Here is an 18,296-nt window from a genome sequence, read left to right on the forward strand (position 1 = left end):
AACTGTGCTCAGGACGGGTACAGGTAACGTGACAACAGCTGTGCTCACAAATGGTTCCACTGTGCAGGCTTGGCAAGGCCAAGCTTTCGAGTGTTTCCCAGTCCTTTGATGTCTTAAGGGCATTTGCATCTGTCAGAATGGTTTGGTGCAAACATGAGCGTTCTTTAATCTGGGGCTCAAAAGCAGCAGCGTGGGATTCTGGCTCACACGTCCATAGCGTACTGAGAGACTGAGATTTCTGCTGCTAACTGGAGAATCTGCCCCATGCAGGTCCTGAATCATCCTGCTCAAAGAGGAACTGGGAACTCCTCGAGTTCGTGGCAGACATGCCATGTAGGAATGTGTATAGCATGCTGCTAGCAGCCACCTCTGCATCAAATATCATGAGGAAAGTAATTTGGGAAGTTCCTGCCTCCTTTAGTGCTCCTGATGTTTCTATCAGTTGTCCATCCCCAGAGTTTGCAGAGAGACCTGCACAGAGCAACTTGCAGTGACTCAACACATTACTCCCACTGTGGGAATTCTGCTGTTCACCAGGTAGTGTCAATTATCTTTCCACTGAGCTCTAGCAGTGAGAATCACACACTATTCTTGGTTATTCTCATATTAGAAGCCTATGGAATATCAGGGCTTACCCATTACTTTTATGAATATAAACTTAACCTCTGCTTAGAGCAAGCTGGGTTTTTTGCTTTACGGGTGACCCCATTTTATCTTAAGAATGAATCACTTTTATTGCATCTCTGGGAAGTGCAATGTACAATCCAAGCCACGTTCTTCACTTGCTATTTGCCAAATGTTCAGTAGCAATTTCCAAGATGAAATTGTGTTCAACCCAAAATTATTTTTCTCTGACACTTTTTTTTTTGTTAGCATTAAGTATTATAATCTAATTAAATAGAAACCAATGTAAGAAAAGTATGGAAGATTATCCTTTTTTTCCTCCCTCAGTGAGTCATTGGATAATTATTAGGTTAAGTGTATCATGATTGTGCCTACAATGAGTGAAAGCTGCGACTGGGTGTGCTAAAACTCGGGCAGATTCTCTGCACTGGTGTGTCTGGGAGGTCTCACCTGCATTTCTCAAGCTTCTGTAGGAGCTCAGATGAATTTTCCAGGAGGTCAGGTGCTATTGGCAGCTTTGCTTTGTTCTCTCCTGCCTAAGACACCTGAGGCAGCTCCTGGTTCCCAGAACATTACCAGTACTGTGTAGCACAGAAATAGACTCTGCATTATTTTTCTTTTTTAGATCCTCTTTCTTTCTCTCTTAAGTCCTTTCCTTCATCAAGCTCCTGCTCTCCATGCCCTGAAAGCTGACTCCATGTTACATTATTTCCCTCCTTCCTTCTTATCTCTAGCACCCTGTGTTATCTCTTCCTGAGCTCAAGAGTTTTGACCACCCTCCTTCACCTCCCTTGATGGGTTGTACAGCGATAGAGCAACCCAGGGTGGTGTGTGAAGATTGGTGACTGTTTCTTTGCAGGGGAATATGTGCAGTGGGAATCTCTCACGTAGAGGGTCATGCAGCTGAGGAAGCCAGCCTAAGCATGGCAGGAATTACAGAAAATTGAGGCTGAGGAAGTATAAAAATTGAGGCTTGTGGCAGGGCAGGCTTTGTGTTCAGTTTTCTGGGTGTCTCATCAAACTGAAGTCCAGTGTGTGGCATCCTGGGGGAAATGGTGCTGTCCTGCACACTGAGATCTGGATCTTGTAGAGAGATTCTCTTGTAGGAGAAAGGCTGGCTCTGAGTTGATTCAAATCATAGAATGTTAAGGGGTTGGAAGCGACCTTAAAGATCACCTAATCCCAAACCCATCTGCCACAGGGCAGGAACACCTTCCACTCAACCAGGTTGCTCAGGACCCCATCCAACCTGGCTTTGGACACTGCTAGGGATGGGGCAGCCACAATCTTTCTGGCCAACCTGTGCCAGGGCCTCTCCACCCTCACAGGAAAGAATTCCTTCCTAATATCTAACCTAAATTTCCCCTCTGTGTACACAGTATACCTGAACTGTGTGACCAAGATGATTAAACGAAGCTGAGATAGCAGGAAAAGGCTCAAGGCAGTCTTATTGTTTTTTGGGTGGGTGTTAGAGCCAAACACAAAACTCTTTCATGCCTGAGCTGCAGCCCTTAAAGCCAGCTTTGGCATTGCTACACCAGGCTGTGACTGCACCAGCAAGGATAAGCCCAAACTAGGGACGACTTGGGAAACTTTGTTTCAGTAAGAAAAAGGGTGTCCTTGCTAAACAGCTTTCTCCTCTGCTGCCAGAAGCTCATGGCTGCAACTGGGCCGAAGCAGCTCCATCCACATGTTTGCAGCAGCCTGGGCGTGTGGGCTGCCCCATGGCCTACGGCAGGGAGCAGGATGGGGAGTGGGGCCAAGGGCAGCTGGGTGGCACCCAGCACCTCACGGGGAGGGCCAAGGTGGCAGGCAGAGAGCTCCGTCTCTCCCCAGTTTTGGAGGAGGAGGAGGATCTCAGGGCTCCACTTGTGCGTAGCCTTGCTTCCTGGCTAGCTGAAGGGCTTGTCTGTGCTTGATAGCACTTGTTATTGCTCCTTTCTTGTTTGTTGGAGGAGGTGGGGAGGGAAGGTGAGGTACTTTCTATTTAAAACCAGAAGTGTTTGTCATCTCAGTCCAGGTGAATTAACCCACAGTGGAAGGAAGTACGACATTCACATTGCCTTTTGTAATCTGGGAAAGTTGTGGATGAATTGTGCCCTCACGCTTTCACTGCTGTCCTTCTCTGCTCACCAGACCAGCTCCTTCCCCCTTCTTCCCTCAGATTTTGTGCCTGTGACTGCAGCAGGACCAAGCATTGCCCCTCTGTTTTCATGCTGGTGTGTGGCCAGCTGCTCTTTCTCACTGTTCCAGTTTTGAGGGGTTCTGTGCACCCAGAATCACCCAAAAGCTGGATGCATTGGAGCTGAAGTCTGGTGTTTCCAGGCCCTCTTGGGAGAAGAGTCTGAGTGGCTTTATCTCAACAGGGAGCATCGCTTTATCTGTTCCACAGACAGAGCATATGAGGGAGCGATGGCCAACTCATCATCTGATCCAGTGAGAGATGTCAAAGATCAGTAAGCTACAAAAGGGGAAACAGTGAATTGTCTCTGAGAGTTTGCATATCCTGCCTAGTGGCAGATACTAGATAGGTCCTGTGTGCTGCTCTGTCATGCTATTGGCCCTGCTGAAAATGCTAATTGAAAGTTTGCTTTGGGTAGCTGAGTTCCTGGAGGTCTCCTGGGTCTCCTGGGCCCTCCTCTGATGGAGCAGACCAGCATTGGGAGTTTAGCATGGCAGTGCTCCACAGGCATTCTCTTCTGCTAATTATTGGGCTCTTGAGCTTTATAGCTGCTCTGCGTGCGAAGACTACAGGTGCTGTCAGTCTTGTTTTATTATTTCCTTTTCCATCTCCATGAAATCCTGATTGCAGACATGAGTCTTCTGCTATGGCGCACCCAGTCTTTGACCGGGAGGTTAACAGTTTCCCTGGTGAGATGCATAAGTCCTCCCCTCCTGTCTCTGCAGAAGGTTTGCCTGCTCCTTGTCCTTCCTCACTTCCCAAAGCTCCTCTCCTGCTCTCCCTGAGGTGTGCAAAACACTCGGCAGTAATATGATGAGACAAATCTCACTTGGCAGCTTCCAGTGTTGATGTGCTGTGCACCTCACTCTACCCTACCTCCCAGTATCATCATGGAACTGCTCCATATGCAGCTTTAAACTCATCCTTTTGCCTGTCCAAATCCCTTGCAACAGAGCCATGGAAGTGGAAACTGGTTTTGAGCTTAATAAAAGGAAATTCAGTGCTGTGTACATCTGTGAAACAGTGAGCAAGAGTTTTTCCCTTGACAAAGTGTGGGCTTAAGTTTGAGTACCTTACTATTCAGATCTTTATGAGCCATCCTACCTTTAGTAATAGTAAACCTTCCTTAGTCAGCAGCTTGTGTCTCCCTGAACAGTCTCTGTGCTCCAAAAACTGTCTGTGTTGGCTGTGAGAAGTACTACTTTTCTAGGCCTGGAGTTGAGGAGACTCAGGTGGGGCAGCCAGGAGGGTCAAGAGCAGTGTAGCACAAGAGTGATCTGATGTGGAACCTTTGAAAAGAGAGTTTAGCAGCATCCAGATGGTTTAGTAGCAGCTGTCAGCAGCAAGACCTGGTGGAAGCCTGTGGGAACTCCCTAAATGGATATATCCCTTTGAAACAAACTGGTTGTTAAAATTATAGCTATTACAACTACTCACTGCTTGGAAGGGAAAATCCAAATTGCTGAAAAACCCTGGTTTTGGCCTGGTTTTGTAAGAAAGACTGTCTTTTTACTATAAAAAAAATACAGATTCCATAAGAAAAAAATACACAGGAAGTAGTTAGCTGATGAGTTAACTCAATTAGCTAACTCAGTTATTTTCCTCATATTTTTTAGAATTGGGGTTGTTCAGCCTGGAGAAGGGAAGGCTCCACGAAGACCTCATTTCACTCTTCCAGTACTTAAAAGGGGTGTATAGAAATAGGGAGAGCTACTTTTTATATAGGCAGGTTGTCATAGGACAAGGGGGATATGTTTTAAACCAAAAGAGGAGAAATTTAAGTTCGATATTGGGAAAAGATCCTTTAATATGAGAGTGGTAAGGCACTGGTACAGGTTGCCCAGAGAAGCTGTGGCTGCCCCATCCTTGGAAGTGTTCAAGGCCATGTTTTGCTCTGGGGCTGAGCAACGTGGGATGGCTGGAAGATGTCCCTGCCCATGGTAGGGGGGTTGGATCTGGATGATCTTTAATGCCCCTTCCAACCCAAATCATTCTATAATTCTGTGATGACAATATCCATGATGAAGATGTATAAAATGCTTCAGTTCCAGCTCCAGAGCATGCGCTCCTTGCCTTCAGAGCAGGTGTTTTTTTTCACTTGATGTAAGGGAAAATAGAAGCTAAACCAGCTTTCAGGCCAGGCCTGCCCTGGCCATGGAGCTAACTGGGACAGTTAGTTCAGATGTAATTATGCCCTCGCTGCTTTTACTTTCTGTGTGGGATCAGAGGTTGGTACTTGTGACTGTAGAGCCACTCTAGCACAAGGAAATCACCACAGAAGAAAAGAGAAAGAGCATAACAGTTAGTCTCCTTCTTGGTTTTTTTCCAGGTAGGGATTGTAGGTTGTGGTAGAAGCCAGAGAGATAAAAGTGGTGAATCAGATTCTTCCTTTTCACAGACATATTCCAAATGTGCATTCCCTAGTGCTTTGTCATGTCTGAACTTCAAATGCAGCAGTGGATGGGAAATTCCACTATATCCTTTGGGAAACTGTCCAACAATCCTGAGATGGCTTTTTCTTTTTTTTTTTTTTCCTTTTTCCCCCTCCTTAAAAGAGTAAACTAGGTAATGACGTAATTTCCCTTTATAGTCTGTAGATTAGTCCACACACACCAGAGCTACTCCTTTCAACCCAAGTGGTTCACAGCCTTCAAATATCTTGTGTCTGGTGTCATGTCCTAGTTACCTGTTAATCAAATTCTTATGTTCTTATGTCTTGTTAATTAATTTCTGCAATCATTTGCAATGAGGTCCAGACCAACACAGAGATCCAAAGAGCAGGCGAAAATCAGAGACAACTTTTAAACTCGGCTAGAAGAGGCCAGGAGTATTTGTCCACCCTGCCCCATGAAAATCAATAGAGATTTTTGAAAATGGTCTTGTTCTCTGGATGCCTTCTGGTACCCCCTTTCTAGTCTGAGATAACCACCCATGGCCACCATTTTTCATAGGTTGCCCTGTGGCCATTGCAGAGAGCTCAGTACCCCTGCTCTTTGACCAAAGTCACTTTTCTGCATTTGCATGCGAAACTAAAAAGACACCAGTGGGGTTATTTTGGTGTTACTGTCATACTAGAAGCTTTCATGTGGTGTTTGCCTGTTCTCAGTCTTTGTTTCCCAGCTCTTATCACCGACTAGGTATGTGGTGTTGGTTTTGTTTTTGGTTTTTATCAGCTGCAGTAGAAGCAGTGAATTAAGTCCATTGTATCATTATGAAGTAGTAACAGAAAAATGCATTTTTCTTCAGCAGGATGTGTCCCTGATGGAGTCTGAAGAAAACAGTGAGGGAGGTACCACTCCCCCAGGAGCCAGCAGCATCACTGGGGAAGCCTGGGATTCTTCAGCTGTGGAAGGAGAGCATCATGCCACTCACACAGCAGCCGAAATGAGCACCAGCCCATCTAACTCTGCAAAGGGAGCAGAGCTCAGCACACCCAAGGACTGCCTTGTTGCTCCAGGGAAAGCAGCAGAGATGCTGGGCAGACCCTCTAACTCTATGCAAACAGTGCCAGCAGGACTGGAACAAGGCCAAGGGCATAGAGAGCCTCAAAAGAGACTCTCAGAAATGGAAGGAGAAATGCTTTTAGAGGAGGGTGGACTGGATTATTCTGTGAAACTTAGGCATTTGGAACTGCTTGACCTGGAAAGCAACCAGGACCCTTCCTCTCACAGCAGAGTCCAGGATGAGCCAGCCCCTGGCAGCCCCATCCTGCAGGCTGTGAACCTCAGCACTGAGTTTCCTCAGTGCCAGACAGAACTGGCTTTTCGCGGCTTAGACCCCCAGGCCCAGCAAATTAAATCCCCTTTGGCTGTTGCCATTTCCTCTCAGAGAGAGACACCTAAGTGCTTTTTGGTATGTAAAACTGTTTCAGAAGGGCATTATAAAGCTGAACCCTTTCTGGATAACATCTCCAGGGATTCTTTGCAGGAGGTTGATGCTGGTGCAGAGCAGGAGCAAAGCACCAAAAAGTTGGCACCAGCACCTGATGAGCAGCCTAGCTCAGAGGGAGCAGTAGAAGACACAGCTAAACCTTACACTTCGGAAGATGTTCAGGAAAACTTAAGAGCACCCCAGGGTTTGGAAGAGAATACAGAATCTTCCTCTTCCCATCAGTTGTCTTCCACCTTAACACGTGACTGCCAAATGTGTTCACGACAAGCAGAAGGAAGCACCTCAGCTGGTGAAACAGGGAATACCAGCATGGTCAAAGACCAGGGAATGGTTCATAAAGAGAACTCATCTGCTTCCAAATGCCTTCATCTAGAAGATGATCACAGAAAAATTGAGGGCAGACCTGCCCCTTCAGCAGAGAGTGCTTTCCAAGGAAAGAGTACTGCTAAAAGGACAGAGGAAGTGAATGAGACAGTTTGGGAGGACGCAGCATCTGAACTTCAGCCAGAAGAGGAGGAGGAAGAGTGCAGAGAGCAGAATCTGTTGGAAGAAGGCAAACCTTTGAAGCTTAAAGACCAGAAAAACAAGGAACAAAATGAGCCAGAACAACTGCAGAGGGAAGAGCTCAGACTGGGGGAAGAGCTCAAACTACAGGCTCTATCATCAGCTTTTGGGTCAGAGATACCCTCTGTTCTCAGGCATAATGTGAATGTGTGTGGTTTGGAGGATGCTTCCTTGTCTGAGCAAACAGGATCAGCATTTCCACCTGGGGAACCTGTCTCTGTGGATCAGCATCCTGGTGAGGACGTGCTGCTGAAAGCTCATGTCACAGAAGCAGGTTCTGGATGTCAGCCACCTGCTGTTGGCCCTCTGTCCTCAAATAACCTGAACCCAGGGTGGGGAACTCCACACATGTGCCATGTCTCTGACCAGATGGACTCTGGCAGCTTTTTCATTGGTGATCAGGATATTGGAGAAGCTCACTGGGATGGTAAGACACAAGTGGGCAGGGAGAATGAGCACAGCGGTGGTCATGGAGAAACTATCCAGAGGTTTGATAAAAGAGATGCATCACTCTGTGGAGGGGTGACAGCACCTTCTAGTGGAGAGAACCCAGAGGCTCTTGTTCCAGCACAGCCTTCCTCTGTTACTGGTAACTTGGAGCCACCTGATCCCATAGATCTTCATCCCGTAACAGGAAAAGCTTCCAGCATTCCAGCTTCCCCCTCAGAGCTCACCTCAGCAGTGTCAGCATCTGTTCCAGAGCAGGAGGGTGCCAGAATAACCTCTGTGACCCCTGAGCACTGTCCGGGCACCAGCCTGGACAAGCTGGCAGACTCTGCAGGGAAGCCACCCAACGAAGCTGCTCCTGCACAAGGGTGGGACCCAACACCAGCAGAAACTGCTGTTGTAAGGACAGATGCAGGGGAGGCCAAGACTTCCCATGGGCTCCTTACTACTGGGGAAGGCTTTCATGAGGACCTTAGTGGCCCATCTTCTTTCTCTGAAAAGTACACAAGCTCCCTTCCTCTGCAAGACAGCTTTCCTGTGGATAGGAGGTCTGTGGCTAGTATTGCAGGGCCTCTGGAAGCATCCCAAACACCAGGAAGGACTTCCACTCCCCTGAGCCATGCAGAGACAGTTCAGCAAAACTCTCCCCAGAAAAGTGCCATTATCCAAGGAAAAGAAATGGGAGAAAATGTGGATCATAAAACACAAGTGCCTTTATTTGATGAACCTGACTGTAGCTTATACCAAAAAGAGCCTGGATCCAGAATTTCTAGTGTCCTGAGCACCCTAACTTGGCTCTCTGAAGATGATACGGTCCTTGCTGTGAAACAGCAAGGACACCCTCTGTCCCCTGTGTCCCACCCAAGCCTACCTCTGGTGTCTGAGCATGATGCCAAACATCTTCCTTATCCTTCTTCCCATGACCAAAGGCCCAGTCAAGCTCAGGCCCCTGTATTCCATGCAAATCACCTTGTTCCACCTCCATCCCCTGAAGGTTACCAGCCACTGGCTCCCAGACTGCACTCCAGGCCCTCCCTCAGCTGTGGGATGGATGATGGTAACCTGGGAGCCATTCACCCTGCTCCAAGCCATCCTCTCCAGACTGCCACTTCTGCATCTGATTCTAACTCCATGGCCTCTGCTTCTGATGGAGAAAGTCTAGCAGAGAGAGATTACCTTCTTCCAGCGGGTGGAGAGTGGGATCTTGGTGACTCAGGTCCCCATGATACAGAGACTTCTGATGACTCAGGGGTCAGTTTGCTGACCAAAAGCTTTTCAGCTCTAGGAAATGAAATGTTGGTTGGCTGCTCTGACACCAGCCCTGAAACAGCAGATCCCCACATGGATATAGAGAGTGGAAAATCCTCACCTGACCACCATTCTTGGCCCTCGTTGGAAGGCCTGATAACATCTGCAGACTCCAAGACCAGAGATTCTGCACAGCTCCTTCCAATGCTTGCATTCACCAATCCAATCCACTTCCTCCGCCTCAGCCCTCCGTCGCCACCAACCACCAGAGCAACCTGCCAGGATGAGGAGCTGCGATGGGAGCAGCCCACAGGCAGCTTCCGTGTGGACACAAAGAACATCCAGGCTCTACTGGCAGTCACAGAGAAAACAGAAGGTGAGAGGAGGGTCAGGCAAAGGAAGGAAGGAGGAGAAGACCAGACAAAGGAAGAAACGGCCAAACATGCACCCTTGGAAAAATCATCAAGTTGGCCAGACAAAAAAAAGATTGGGGTAGCTGTGCAGGAGCCAGCAGCCAATCAACAAAACCCAATTAAAAGCCGAGTAAAAACCAAGGACTGGCACCGTCAGGGTTTGAAGAGGATGTCAGTACCACCAGACATCTTGCAGCGTGAGTCCTCTCTTCCATTTCCCTTCTTCCTTCCTCCCTCCAACCTAGTGCAGTTATCAAGAACGAGGATTAAATTAAATGAAATGTGTTGGGGAGGCATGAGAGCTGGGAGCTTAGCATGGCTCTTTTGCCTTTCTAGTGATACTCATTGCTCCAGCCCTGTAGCCCCGTCCTGTCCTGCCCCAAGCTTCACTTTCCAGCTGTCCCCTCCTATGTCTCTGCTGCTGTGTGTATCCTGCTTGTTCCCTTGAGTAGGGACGCACTCTGGGGCTCAGTCCCTCCATTCCACACTAATACCTGCAACAATAAACTTATTTCATGGATCCCCAAGGCAGTAAGGAAGAGCCATCCTCAGTACCCCACATCTCTTATCAGTTGTTTATTTGCCTACTCCCCTTATTTTGCAGCTGGAACTTTCAGGTTCCCACTTGACCTTCTAAAAAAGATGATTCTCCTGTGAGCTTAGGATTTGAGAGTACAGATGAGAATACAAATCTATCAAACTGAAAGTCCCAGTTTGCACAGAAGTCAAATCACTGATGTCACAAGTCACCAATCAACATGCATCTTCTGTAATGCAGCTAGCTCATTCAGCAATACTTGCTATCAGGATGTATGTCTATACTATATCTTACATGAAGTTTAAATAATTGCTTCTTTTTAGCTCTTACTTTAGTCTATTGTTGAAGCTCTGAAATATGCTGGATTTTTGGCACAGAGGAAAAGGAGGGGGATGTGGAGGGTTATAAAAGGTTTGGCAGAACTTGAATCAAGATTTGTTCATATGTTTGACTTGTAATTTCTTAAATCCAAATTTTAAAATATTCAAGGCAATAGTACTGTCTTTCTTCTTACCCATAACTGCACCTCAGTCTTTGCGTTTTCTCCCTTTTTCTGCTTCCAGTTTTTCAGATTTAGAATTTCTTCACATCTTTTTTGATTAAATCCCTCACAAACCAAAAGGATTTCTCCATCTTTACACTTTGGCTCCACTGATCTCCTGGTGCCTGGCCCTAATAGCTGAAAGTGTAAGGACAGCAGCAAACAGGGCACACAGCAGTGTCTTTGCTCATATAACTGGAGAGGGAAGCTCTTACAGTTACTGTCCCTGCCTAAAATGTCAGCCTTTGTATGAAAAGTGTATGTGGCTAACAGATGTAAAGTTTAAGTAATATCAAGGGTTATTAAAACCAGAATGTTTCTGACCCAGAAATAAATGTTACGAGGTCACCTGTACTTCAACTCCAGACTGCCACTTAGGTGGGGTATAGGTAAGTGGTATTTGTGTATCATTTGGATTGTAGATTAAGTCTAAAAATGTACTGATGTGTTTGCTTTCCATTTGTATTCTATGCAGAGGTTTCTTCTGGGAAGAAGGAAGAGGAAGAAGCTCACAAGGCACACGGGGAACCACCAGTCAGCTCAGAAACAGTTATAATGCGGTGAGTCTCTCAAAGACCCTTAGAATTTTCCCCAGTCCCTGTGCAGCACAGACACCTCCATTGTTTCTGAGTAGATGATAGGAGTGGAAGGCTTTAATTAAATATCCTAGGCCTGTGTTTCAGTCTGTGCTCTCTTGAAGAGGACCCTACTGCAACAGCAGTATTTCTGTGCCTTCAGGTAAGCCTTTCCATTAAGCCTGACTTTGCTCTTTGTGTCAAGAGGAGCTTGAGCTTGTTGAAACAGGAGAGGTCCCTGTTGTGCCAGAGCAGTTTCTAAGGTTTGGATTAACCATCTCTGGTGCTGTGCCCTTCGTTCACTCTGTGTTTCAAAATCCTTATTCCCTGGCAGAGAGAAGAAACCTGCAGACACAACAGAGAACTTCAAGCGCCGGCACTCCAAACTTATAAACTCCTGTAAGTACCTCCTGCCTGGAGTGCTGTGGCACTCCCCTCTCTGACAGCATTTCTCACCCTTGCAGTGAGCACAAAAGAGAGGGACTCCTGCCACATGGTGGTTGTGAGGGTGTGGTGTTAGAGGGCAGGGAAAGCAGCTGGAATCCTGCAGTACACTTGGGCAGCTGGGGAGCTTTGCCTGAATTTGGCTGCCCCAATCTGGGGCAGAGTTTTCTCCAGGTAGAAGCAGAGGGTGAGTTGCTACTACAGAAAAGATAAATGTATGTGTCTTTATTCACAGCAAGATTGCTATATCAGGAGTACAGTGATGTGGCTCTGAACAAGGCCATCCAAAGCCAGAAGAGAGTGGATTACCCAGAGGATATAGAGTCAAGTTTCCCAAGTTCTCCGAGGCTACGGAGGAAAGTGCTGTCTCCTCAGGACTCATATTTGCAACGTCTGTCAGTCTCATCTAATGCATCCCTCTGGCAGGATATCCCCATGATACGGGGCAGCAGAATTCTGCTCAACATGTCCCGTGAGGAGCAGAGGCTGCAGGAGGTACGGGATAGATGTGACATGGGAAATGGGTGGTCTGTAGTCAAGAGTCTCTGGAATAGGGGTTAAAGCAGAGAGCAAAAACTGTGATGTGGGAATGTGGTGATTGAGGCAGAGGTCACTTCTACCCCTGGAAGCAGCATGGGGTGTGAAGTAGAGCAATGCTGAAGTGCTGAATTTTAGATAAGAGCAGCACTGAAGGATGGACTCTGCACCATATCACTAACTCCAAGAAAACAAACATGGGGAAAAGTGGGAACAAGATAAAGAGTTTTGAGTATGCTCAATGCAAAAGGATGTATAAAAGTAGATGACTTGCAGCATTCTCCCACACATAAGCTTGTGAGAGATGCTAATAAAACCACAGTAAATTGTATTTTCTGTGGTAGAACATGAGTTTAGCAAATTAATCTGTGTGAGCTGCAGGGCTGAGAGGCAACAGGGAGGATGTATGGATTCAGCACAGTGGTACAGAGAAACTGGGTATGGAAAATTCGAGGATCTGAGAAGTGCACAGGAGGACCTAGAGGAAGAGCTAAAACAAGAGCATGGGAAACATAATGAAGAAGAAAAATATGTGTGGTACAGATGCTGGACTTTATGGGAGCTTGTAAAATGGGGAACATTGTGAAAGTGGAGTTGAGGGGAAATAAAAAGTAAAATGAGAGCAAGTAGCTATTTTTAAGTCATACCACAAGTCTGTTTTTCATAGAAAGTCTGTAATAGCATGCTTGTCCTTAATTTCTAAAGCCTCTCTTCTGTAGTTACACACTCCTTGCATCATGTGCTGGGAGGTTTTCCTGCTTTGCCCCATCTCCTCTCCATAAGATTCCTCACAGACTTGCACAGTGTACTGATGCTGTCTTCCCTGATGTTTTCTCTCCCAAGGCCAAGTTTGAGTTGATAATATCTGAGGCTTCCTACCTGCGCAGTTTGAACGTGGCAGTGGATCATTTCCAGCGCTCAGCAGAGCTCCAGGCGATGCTCACCAACCAGGAGCGCCAGTGGCTCTTCTCCCGCCTCTCCGATGTGCGCGACGTCAGCGCCAGGTGAGATGTGGCCGTTTGCTTCCGTACCTATCAGGCATGTGGTGCTTCCTTCAGGAACCTTTCTCACTCCTCTTCCGTGTGTTCACTGTTCAAGGCAGATACAGCACTTAGTGATGACACACCAGCACTGCCTGGAAAGAAATATTTGCCTTTTTAGGTGACAGCACAGTGTAAATTCTGGTATTAAATCCCAGATATCATGGCTCAGTTGTGCACAGAGCTCATTGCAGGGGATCAAAATATTGCAAATGGTAATGTAGCCTTGTGCCACTGCTTTCAACTACAATTAAACTTGACTAACTAGACCCCAACCCAAACCAGCTCCTGCCAAATACAAAATGAAAGGGGCAGCTGCATGAGCCCTGACAAAAAGGGGAAGCTGCATGAGCCCTGAAGAAAAGCAGGGGGAAAATGGGGGAAAAAAGTAAGTTTCAACCATTACTTGACTGAAACTAATGTGAATCAATAGAGCATAGTTCATGAAATGTGGACATGACCCCACATGCAAGGAATTCTGTATGTTGTAGGATTCTGTTCTGCTTTTTCTCCTGCAAGGCTTGACTACATAAATCACTAAGCTGGTAAGGGTTGCTGCTACGTTTTCCATTTCTACCAACAGGGTTATTCTGGTGAGGTCTTAGTTTCCAGCTGTTTCCTGACCATTCCTGTAGGACCATGACCTCTCAAGAATAGAGGTCTTTTGCCTCTGCTTTTTCCATGCTGATACCAGGCCCTAAACTGTCCTTGTCCAGACACTCTCTCTAGAACTAAAGAGCTGTCTTGTGCTTATCTGTGGGCTGTCATGATTTTAGAAGACTAAATTACATTGATATTTCTCTCTCCTTTTATGGCACCACATCCATGTGCTGCAGTTTCCTCTTTGACTTGGAGGAGAAATTTGAAGAGGACATGTTTACCTTCCATGTGTGTGACGTGGCTCTGAAACATGCCCCTGACTTCCGCCGGGTGTATCTGCCATATGTGACAAACCAGACATATCAGGAGCAAACCTTCCAGAGGTTACTGTAAGTTTTTCTCATTTGCTGCACCCTTCTCCCCCTTACTTCCATGAATATTGACTCTTTCAAATGATGGGGAATGCTGCAGGAATGGGCTGCTGAGCAGTGCTCTCGCTATGCCCCCAGAAAAACCTTCCTCAGTTCAACCTTCAGCATTTGGGAAAGCAGGACAGAACTCCTGCAGGCATCTCTCCCATAGCATTGGAGAGGAAAAGCATACGTAATATCTGATCTTGTTGCAGGTTATTCTCTGTCTGCCTTCTACTGAAGAGAGCAAAAATTACTGTCCTGGAAAATGGTTTTCAGTCTTGATCCCTGAGAACCAGAGTGCAAACCACCACTGTCCCCATGAGAGGAGCCCTGCTGATAGAGGGAGTTGAAATGTAGATCTTATTTCTGACTTTTACTCCAGAGGACTGTGGAAAAAGGAGAGATAACAGCTGTACTGCCATCCTGTAGCTGTTAGAAACCCATAGTTGCTCTTCAGCAGCAGAGTGGTGTGGTTTCCTGACACCAATTTCTTGCCCCAGGGACAAAACCTGACTGTTGGGAGTACTCCAATATTCCCTGAAATCTGATACTAGGAAGGTTATTTATTTAGTCTGATGCCTGGATGTCTTTTTTTTCTTTGCCACTCCCACAGAAATGGAAATGCAGGGTTCCAGCAAGTCCTGGAGAGACTGGAAAGTGATCCAGTGTGCCAGCGCCTCTCGCTTAAGTCCTTCCTCATCCTCCCCTTCCAGCGCATCACTCGACTCAAACTCCTCCTACAGGTGACTGTGGTGATTCTCATCCTTCCCTCGTTTCCCTCAAGCTGTGTGTAGGAGCAGCACAGAGAGCTGGGGAGACTCAGCCTGGAGAAGAGGAGGCTCAGGGAGAACCTTCTGGGTCTCCACAACTCCCTGACAGGAGGGGACAGCTGGGGCTCTGCTCCCAGGGAACAAGGGACAGGACAAGAGGAAACGGCCTCAAGCTGAACTAGGGAAGGTTCAGATTGGACATCAGGAAGAATTTCTTCCCAGAAGGGGGTGGCAGGCATTGGAAGGGGCTGCCCAGAGATATGATGGAGTCCCCATCCCTGGAGGTGTTCAGGAAATGACAGATGTGTCACTGCATGAGGCAGTGCTGTTTGTGAATCATTTAGGGCTTTGTGGTGACACTACTTTAATTGTACTCCAATAAAGAATTCATGGAGTCTTCTCAAAACATGCTGATTTACAATTTATTGAACTTTTTCTCTTCCTGCTAGCAAAACAAAGCAAAGGTTCCTTGGCTGCCCTCTGGAAGGCAGCCTGTAAAGTTGACTAATAAGGGGTCATCCAGACAGTCCCTAAAAAATAATTTTGAGCTCTTTCTATGAAATTCTTCCTTTTGATTATTTAAGCCTCTTTTTAACAGGAGAAAAAAAACAATACTGTTCTGTTCATACATCCATTTGTGTTGTACCTAGTGGTTGCTTCCTATGCCATGTAACTTTATGTGATAATTAATACAATTTAGATTTACAGGAATGCTCTGGTCAGTGTGACTTATCAGTGACATTCTGCATTTCAAATTTTTTGCCTTCTTGTCTCCACCTGTCATCAGCTACTTCTGCTTTAGTGTTTATCCTACTCTTCAGTGGTGGTAAGGTCCACCTTTCCCTGTTTGCATCATGAAAATCATCTTTTCTCACATAGAATATCCTGAAAAGAACTCGGCCTGGGTCTGAGGAAGAAGTCCAAGCAACACAAGCCTATGATGCACTTGAAAAGGTAAAGGTGCCTACCCTTTCTGCAGCCTTACCTTTGTCTAATTAATCTTCCACCCTTGCCCCTGCAAGAAAATCTTTCTTTAAAAAAACCCCACAGCATTACTATATTGCATCCCTTCCTCTTATCCTGCTTATTATAGAGGCAAGGTTTAAAGTTTTCTGAGACAAATAGTTATCTACAATTTGTACAGCCTCATAAGGAGGATTGTTCTGTCTAGTGAGGATTTGACCTTCCAAATGAGAGCTATGAGGATGGCAAAGGGCCTGGAGGGGAAGACACAAAAGGAGTGGCTGATGTCACTTGGTCTGTTCAGCTGGAGAAGAGCAGATGGAGGCCAGAGTTCACAGCAGTTCTGCAGCTTCCTCACATGGAGGAGGGACAGGCCCTGATCTCTGCTGTGTGACCAGGGACAGGATCCAGGGAGTGGCAGGAGCTGTGTCAGGGGAGGGTTGGGGTGGATTTTAGGTAAAGTCCTTCACTCAGAGGGTGCTGGGGCACTGAACAGGCTCCCCAGGGAATGGTCACAGCCCCAAGGCTGCCAGAGCTCCAGGAGTGTTTGGACAGCGCTCTCTGGCATAGGGTGGGATTGTTGGGGTGTTTGTGCAGGGCCAGGAGCTGGACTCAGTGATCCTTGTGGGTCCCTTCCAACTCAGAATATTGTCTGTAATATATACTTTTTTTCAGGAGGATGCCTAAGATGACTCCTGAGGGGCTCCTGGGAATAGTACTGATCCCACCAGGCAGTTCTGCTCCCATCTCACTGCTCATCTGTTTTCCTCTGCAGCTCATCAAGGATTGCAATGAGAATGTCCAGCGCATGAAGAGCACTGAAGAGCTGATCTACCTCAGCCAGAAGATTGAATTTGAGTGTAAGGTGAGCTCATCCATTCCCCCTGGGCCTTGTTCTAGCCTTATATATTTTCTGTCTTTCCCCACAAAGACACTTTTTGTTCTCCTTTTTTGATACACACAGAGCTGTTGAACCAGAACATCATCCATAGGCCAGCACTTCATCAGTGCTTCTCTTGCCCAATCATTCATGTCAGCCTTCACATGAAGGTGCCTGCCATGACTTATGCCTCTCCAGCTGGAGAGCTGAAAGCCCAGTTCCTCAATTATAAAGGCAAAAATGCAAATCCAAAACTCATAGGGACTCATTTTCTTTTACATACATGTTTATTTTTGGTCTTGCAGATATTCCCACTCATCTCACAGTCGAGGCGACTTGTGAAGTGTGGTGAGTTGACAGCACTGGACTTCAACAACCTGAGTCCAAAATGGAAAGTCACCACCCGGCCCATCTACCTGCACCTTTTCAATGACTGTCTGCTCCTGTCTCGGCCCAAGGAGTGAGTGCTTCAACACAATTCTTGCTGCCCCTTCTAAAATACCTGTCTCTTTCGGGGTCTGTGCTTTGGTGACAGTCCTTTTCCTCTGCCTGCCAGCAAGTGGCAGCCTTTGTCAAGTCACTCTTCTGTCCTGACCTGATGTGAGTATCATGCAAGTATGTGGAACTTGATAGTCCCAACTCTTAATTACATATGATAATATAAAAATATGTCTTGTGGTCCCTAGCACAACTCTTCTTCCTTTGCATTTCTACAATGTGAAACACTTGAAAAATAACCATTTATTCTAGTTTCACTTGGTAAATAATTCCTTCCTAAAGCACAGTGTGAGGACTAGTGAATGTGCACATCACTGGTTTGTCAAGAGAGTTGTTGGTTAGTTGTGTTGGGGTTTTGAGGGTGGTGGGTTTGTTTTTAAGCTGTAAACTGCCAAATAAAATTTTGGCAGGATAGAGCTTAGTATTTCTACCCTTTTCATTAAATCCGTTCTCTGTCTTTGGCTTTCTGAGACTTCTAACAAGAGCCCTGCTTAGGATGTCTAAAGCAGATGAGGACTCATTAAAAGCTTTTTGCTTTCCTGCAGACTACACAGACTCACTTTGTAACCCTCATCACCTTAAAACTCACACCTTGTTTTGTTCCTCCTCTTCACTTGCAGGGGTGGACGTTTCGTTGTGTTTGACCACGCTGCTTTCTCTTATGTGCGCGGGGAGAAGTGCGAGATGAAACTCCACGGAGCAAACAAGAATCTGTTCCGTCTCTTTCTGCTTCAGAATTACCAGGGAAAAAGAGTGGAGTTCTTGTTTCGGACAGAGACACAGTAAGAGCTCAAGTTTATCCTTGCTATATCCTGTTACCATGGCCAGATACCTCCTAGTAGCCTGATGGTAATCCCTCAGCTACTCAGATGCTGAAATACTAAATTCAGCTGCTGAGCAGAAGTCTTTAAAAGCATCCTCCTGTTATAACTATTTCCCTGTCAACCACTTTCCTCTTCTCTCATCATTGTTGCTTATAAAGTACTACCACATTATGTCATACCATTGGCCTCAAAAAACGGGAATTTTTGCCTTTTCCCACCTCCTTTCTCTGCTTCTCTTTGTGAGAGCAAACACCCCTCCACCCCACCCCATTTCAGTAACCAGACTGGTGTCCCTCACACTGGA

At 46.4% G+C, this 18,296-nt stretch overlaps 1 protein-coding gene across 6 annotated transcripts in view; it reads left to right on the forward strand.

The window, feature by feature from the left end:
- The window catches only part of ARHGEF5 (Rho guanine nucleotide exchange factor 5), a 33,303-nt gene that overhangs the window by 12,723 nt on the left and 2,284 nt on the right, over window positions 1-18,296 (forward strand). For 4 of the 6 annotated variants that reach the window (XM_086885119.1, XM_023919099.2, XM_023919101.2 and 1 more), the window contains exons 2-12: window positions 6,053-9,566; window positions 10,924-11,008; window positions 11,358-11,422; window positions 11,703-11,962; window positions 12,848-13,008; window positions 13,881-14,033; window positions 14,671-14,800; window positions 15,707-15,781; window positions 16,566-16,655; window positions 16,976-17,130; window positions 17,789-17,950. In XM_086885119.1, coding sequence (XP_086741245.1) covers window positions 6,068-9,566; window positions 10,924-11,008; window positions 11,358-11,422; window positions 11,703-11,962; window positions 12,848-13,008; window positions 13,881-14,033; window positions 14,671-14,800; window positions 15,707-15,781; window positions 16,566-16,655; window positions 16,976-17,130; window positions 17,789-17,950 — 4,835 coding nt within the window. In that variant the 5' untranslated portion in view covers window positions 6,053-6,067. The remainder of the gene's footprint in view (window positions 1-6,052; window positions 9,567-10,923; window positions 11,009-11,357; window positions 11,423-11,702; window positions 11,963-12,847; window positions 13,009-13,880; window positions 14,034-14,670; window positions 14,801-15,706; window positions 15,782-16,565; window positions 16,656-16,975; window positions 17,131-17,788; window positions 17,951-18,296) is intronic. The other 2 variants (XM_086885120.1, XM_023919100.2) reach the window with 1 other exon arrangement.

Source organism: Cyanistes caeruleus, chromosome 4 (genome assembly GCF_971803275.1).
Source record: "Cyanistes caeruleus chromosome 4, bCyaCae1.hap1.1, whole genome shotgun sequence".
NCBI lineage: Eukaryota > Metazoa > Chordata > Aves > Passeriformes > Paridae > Cyanistes > Cyanistes caeruleus.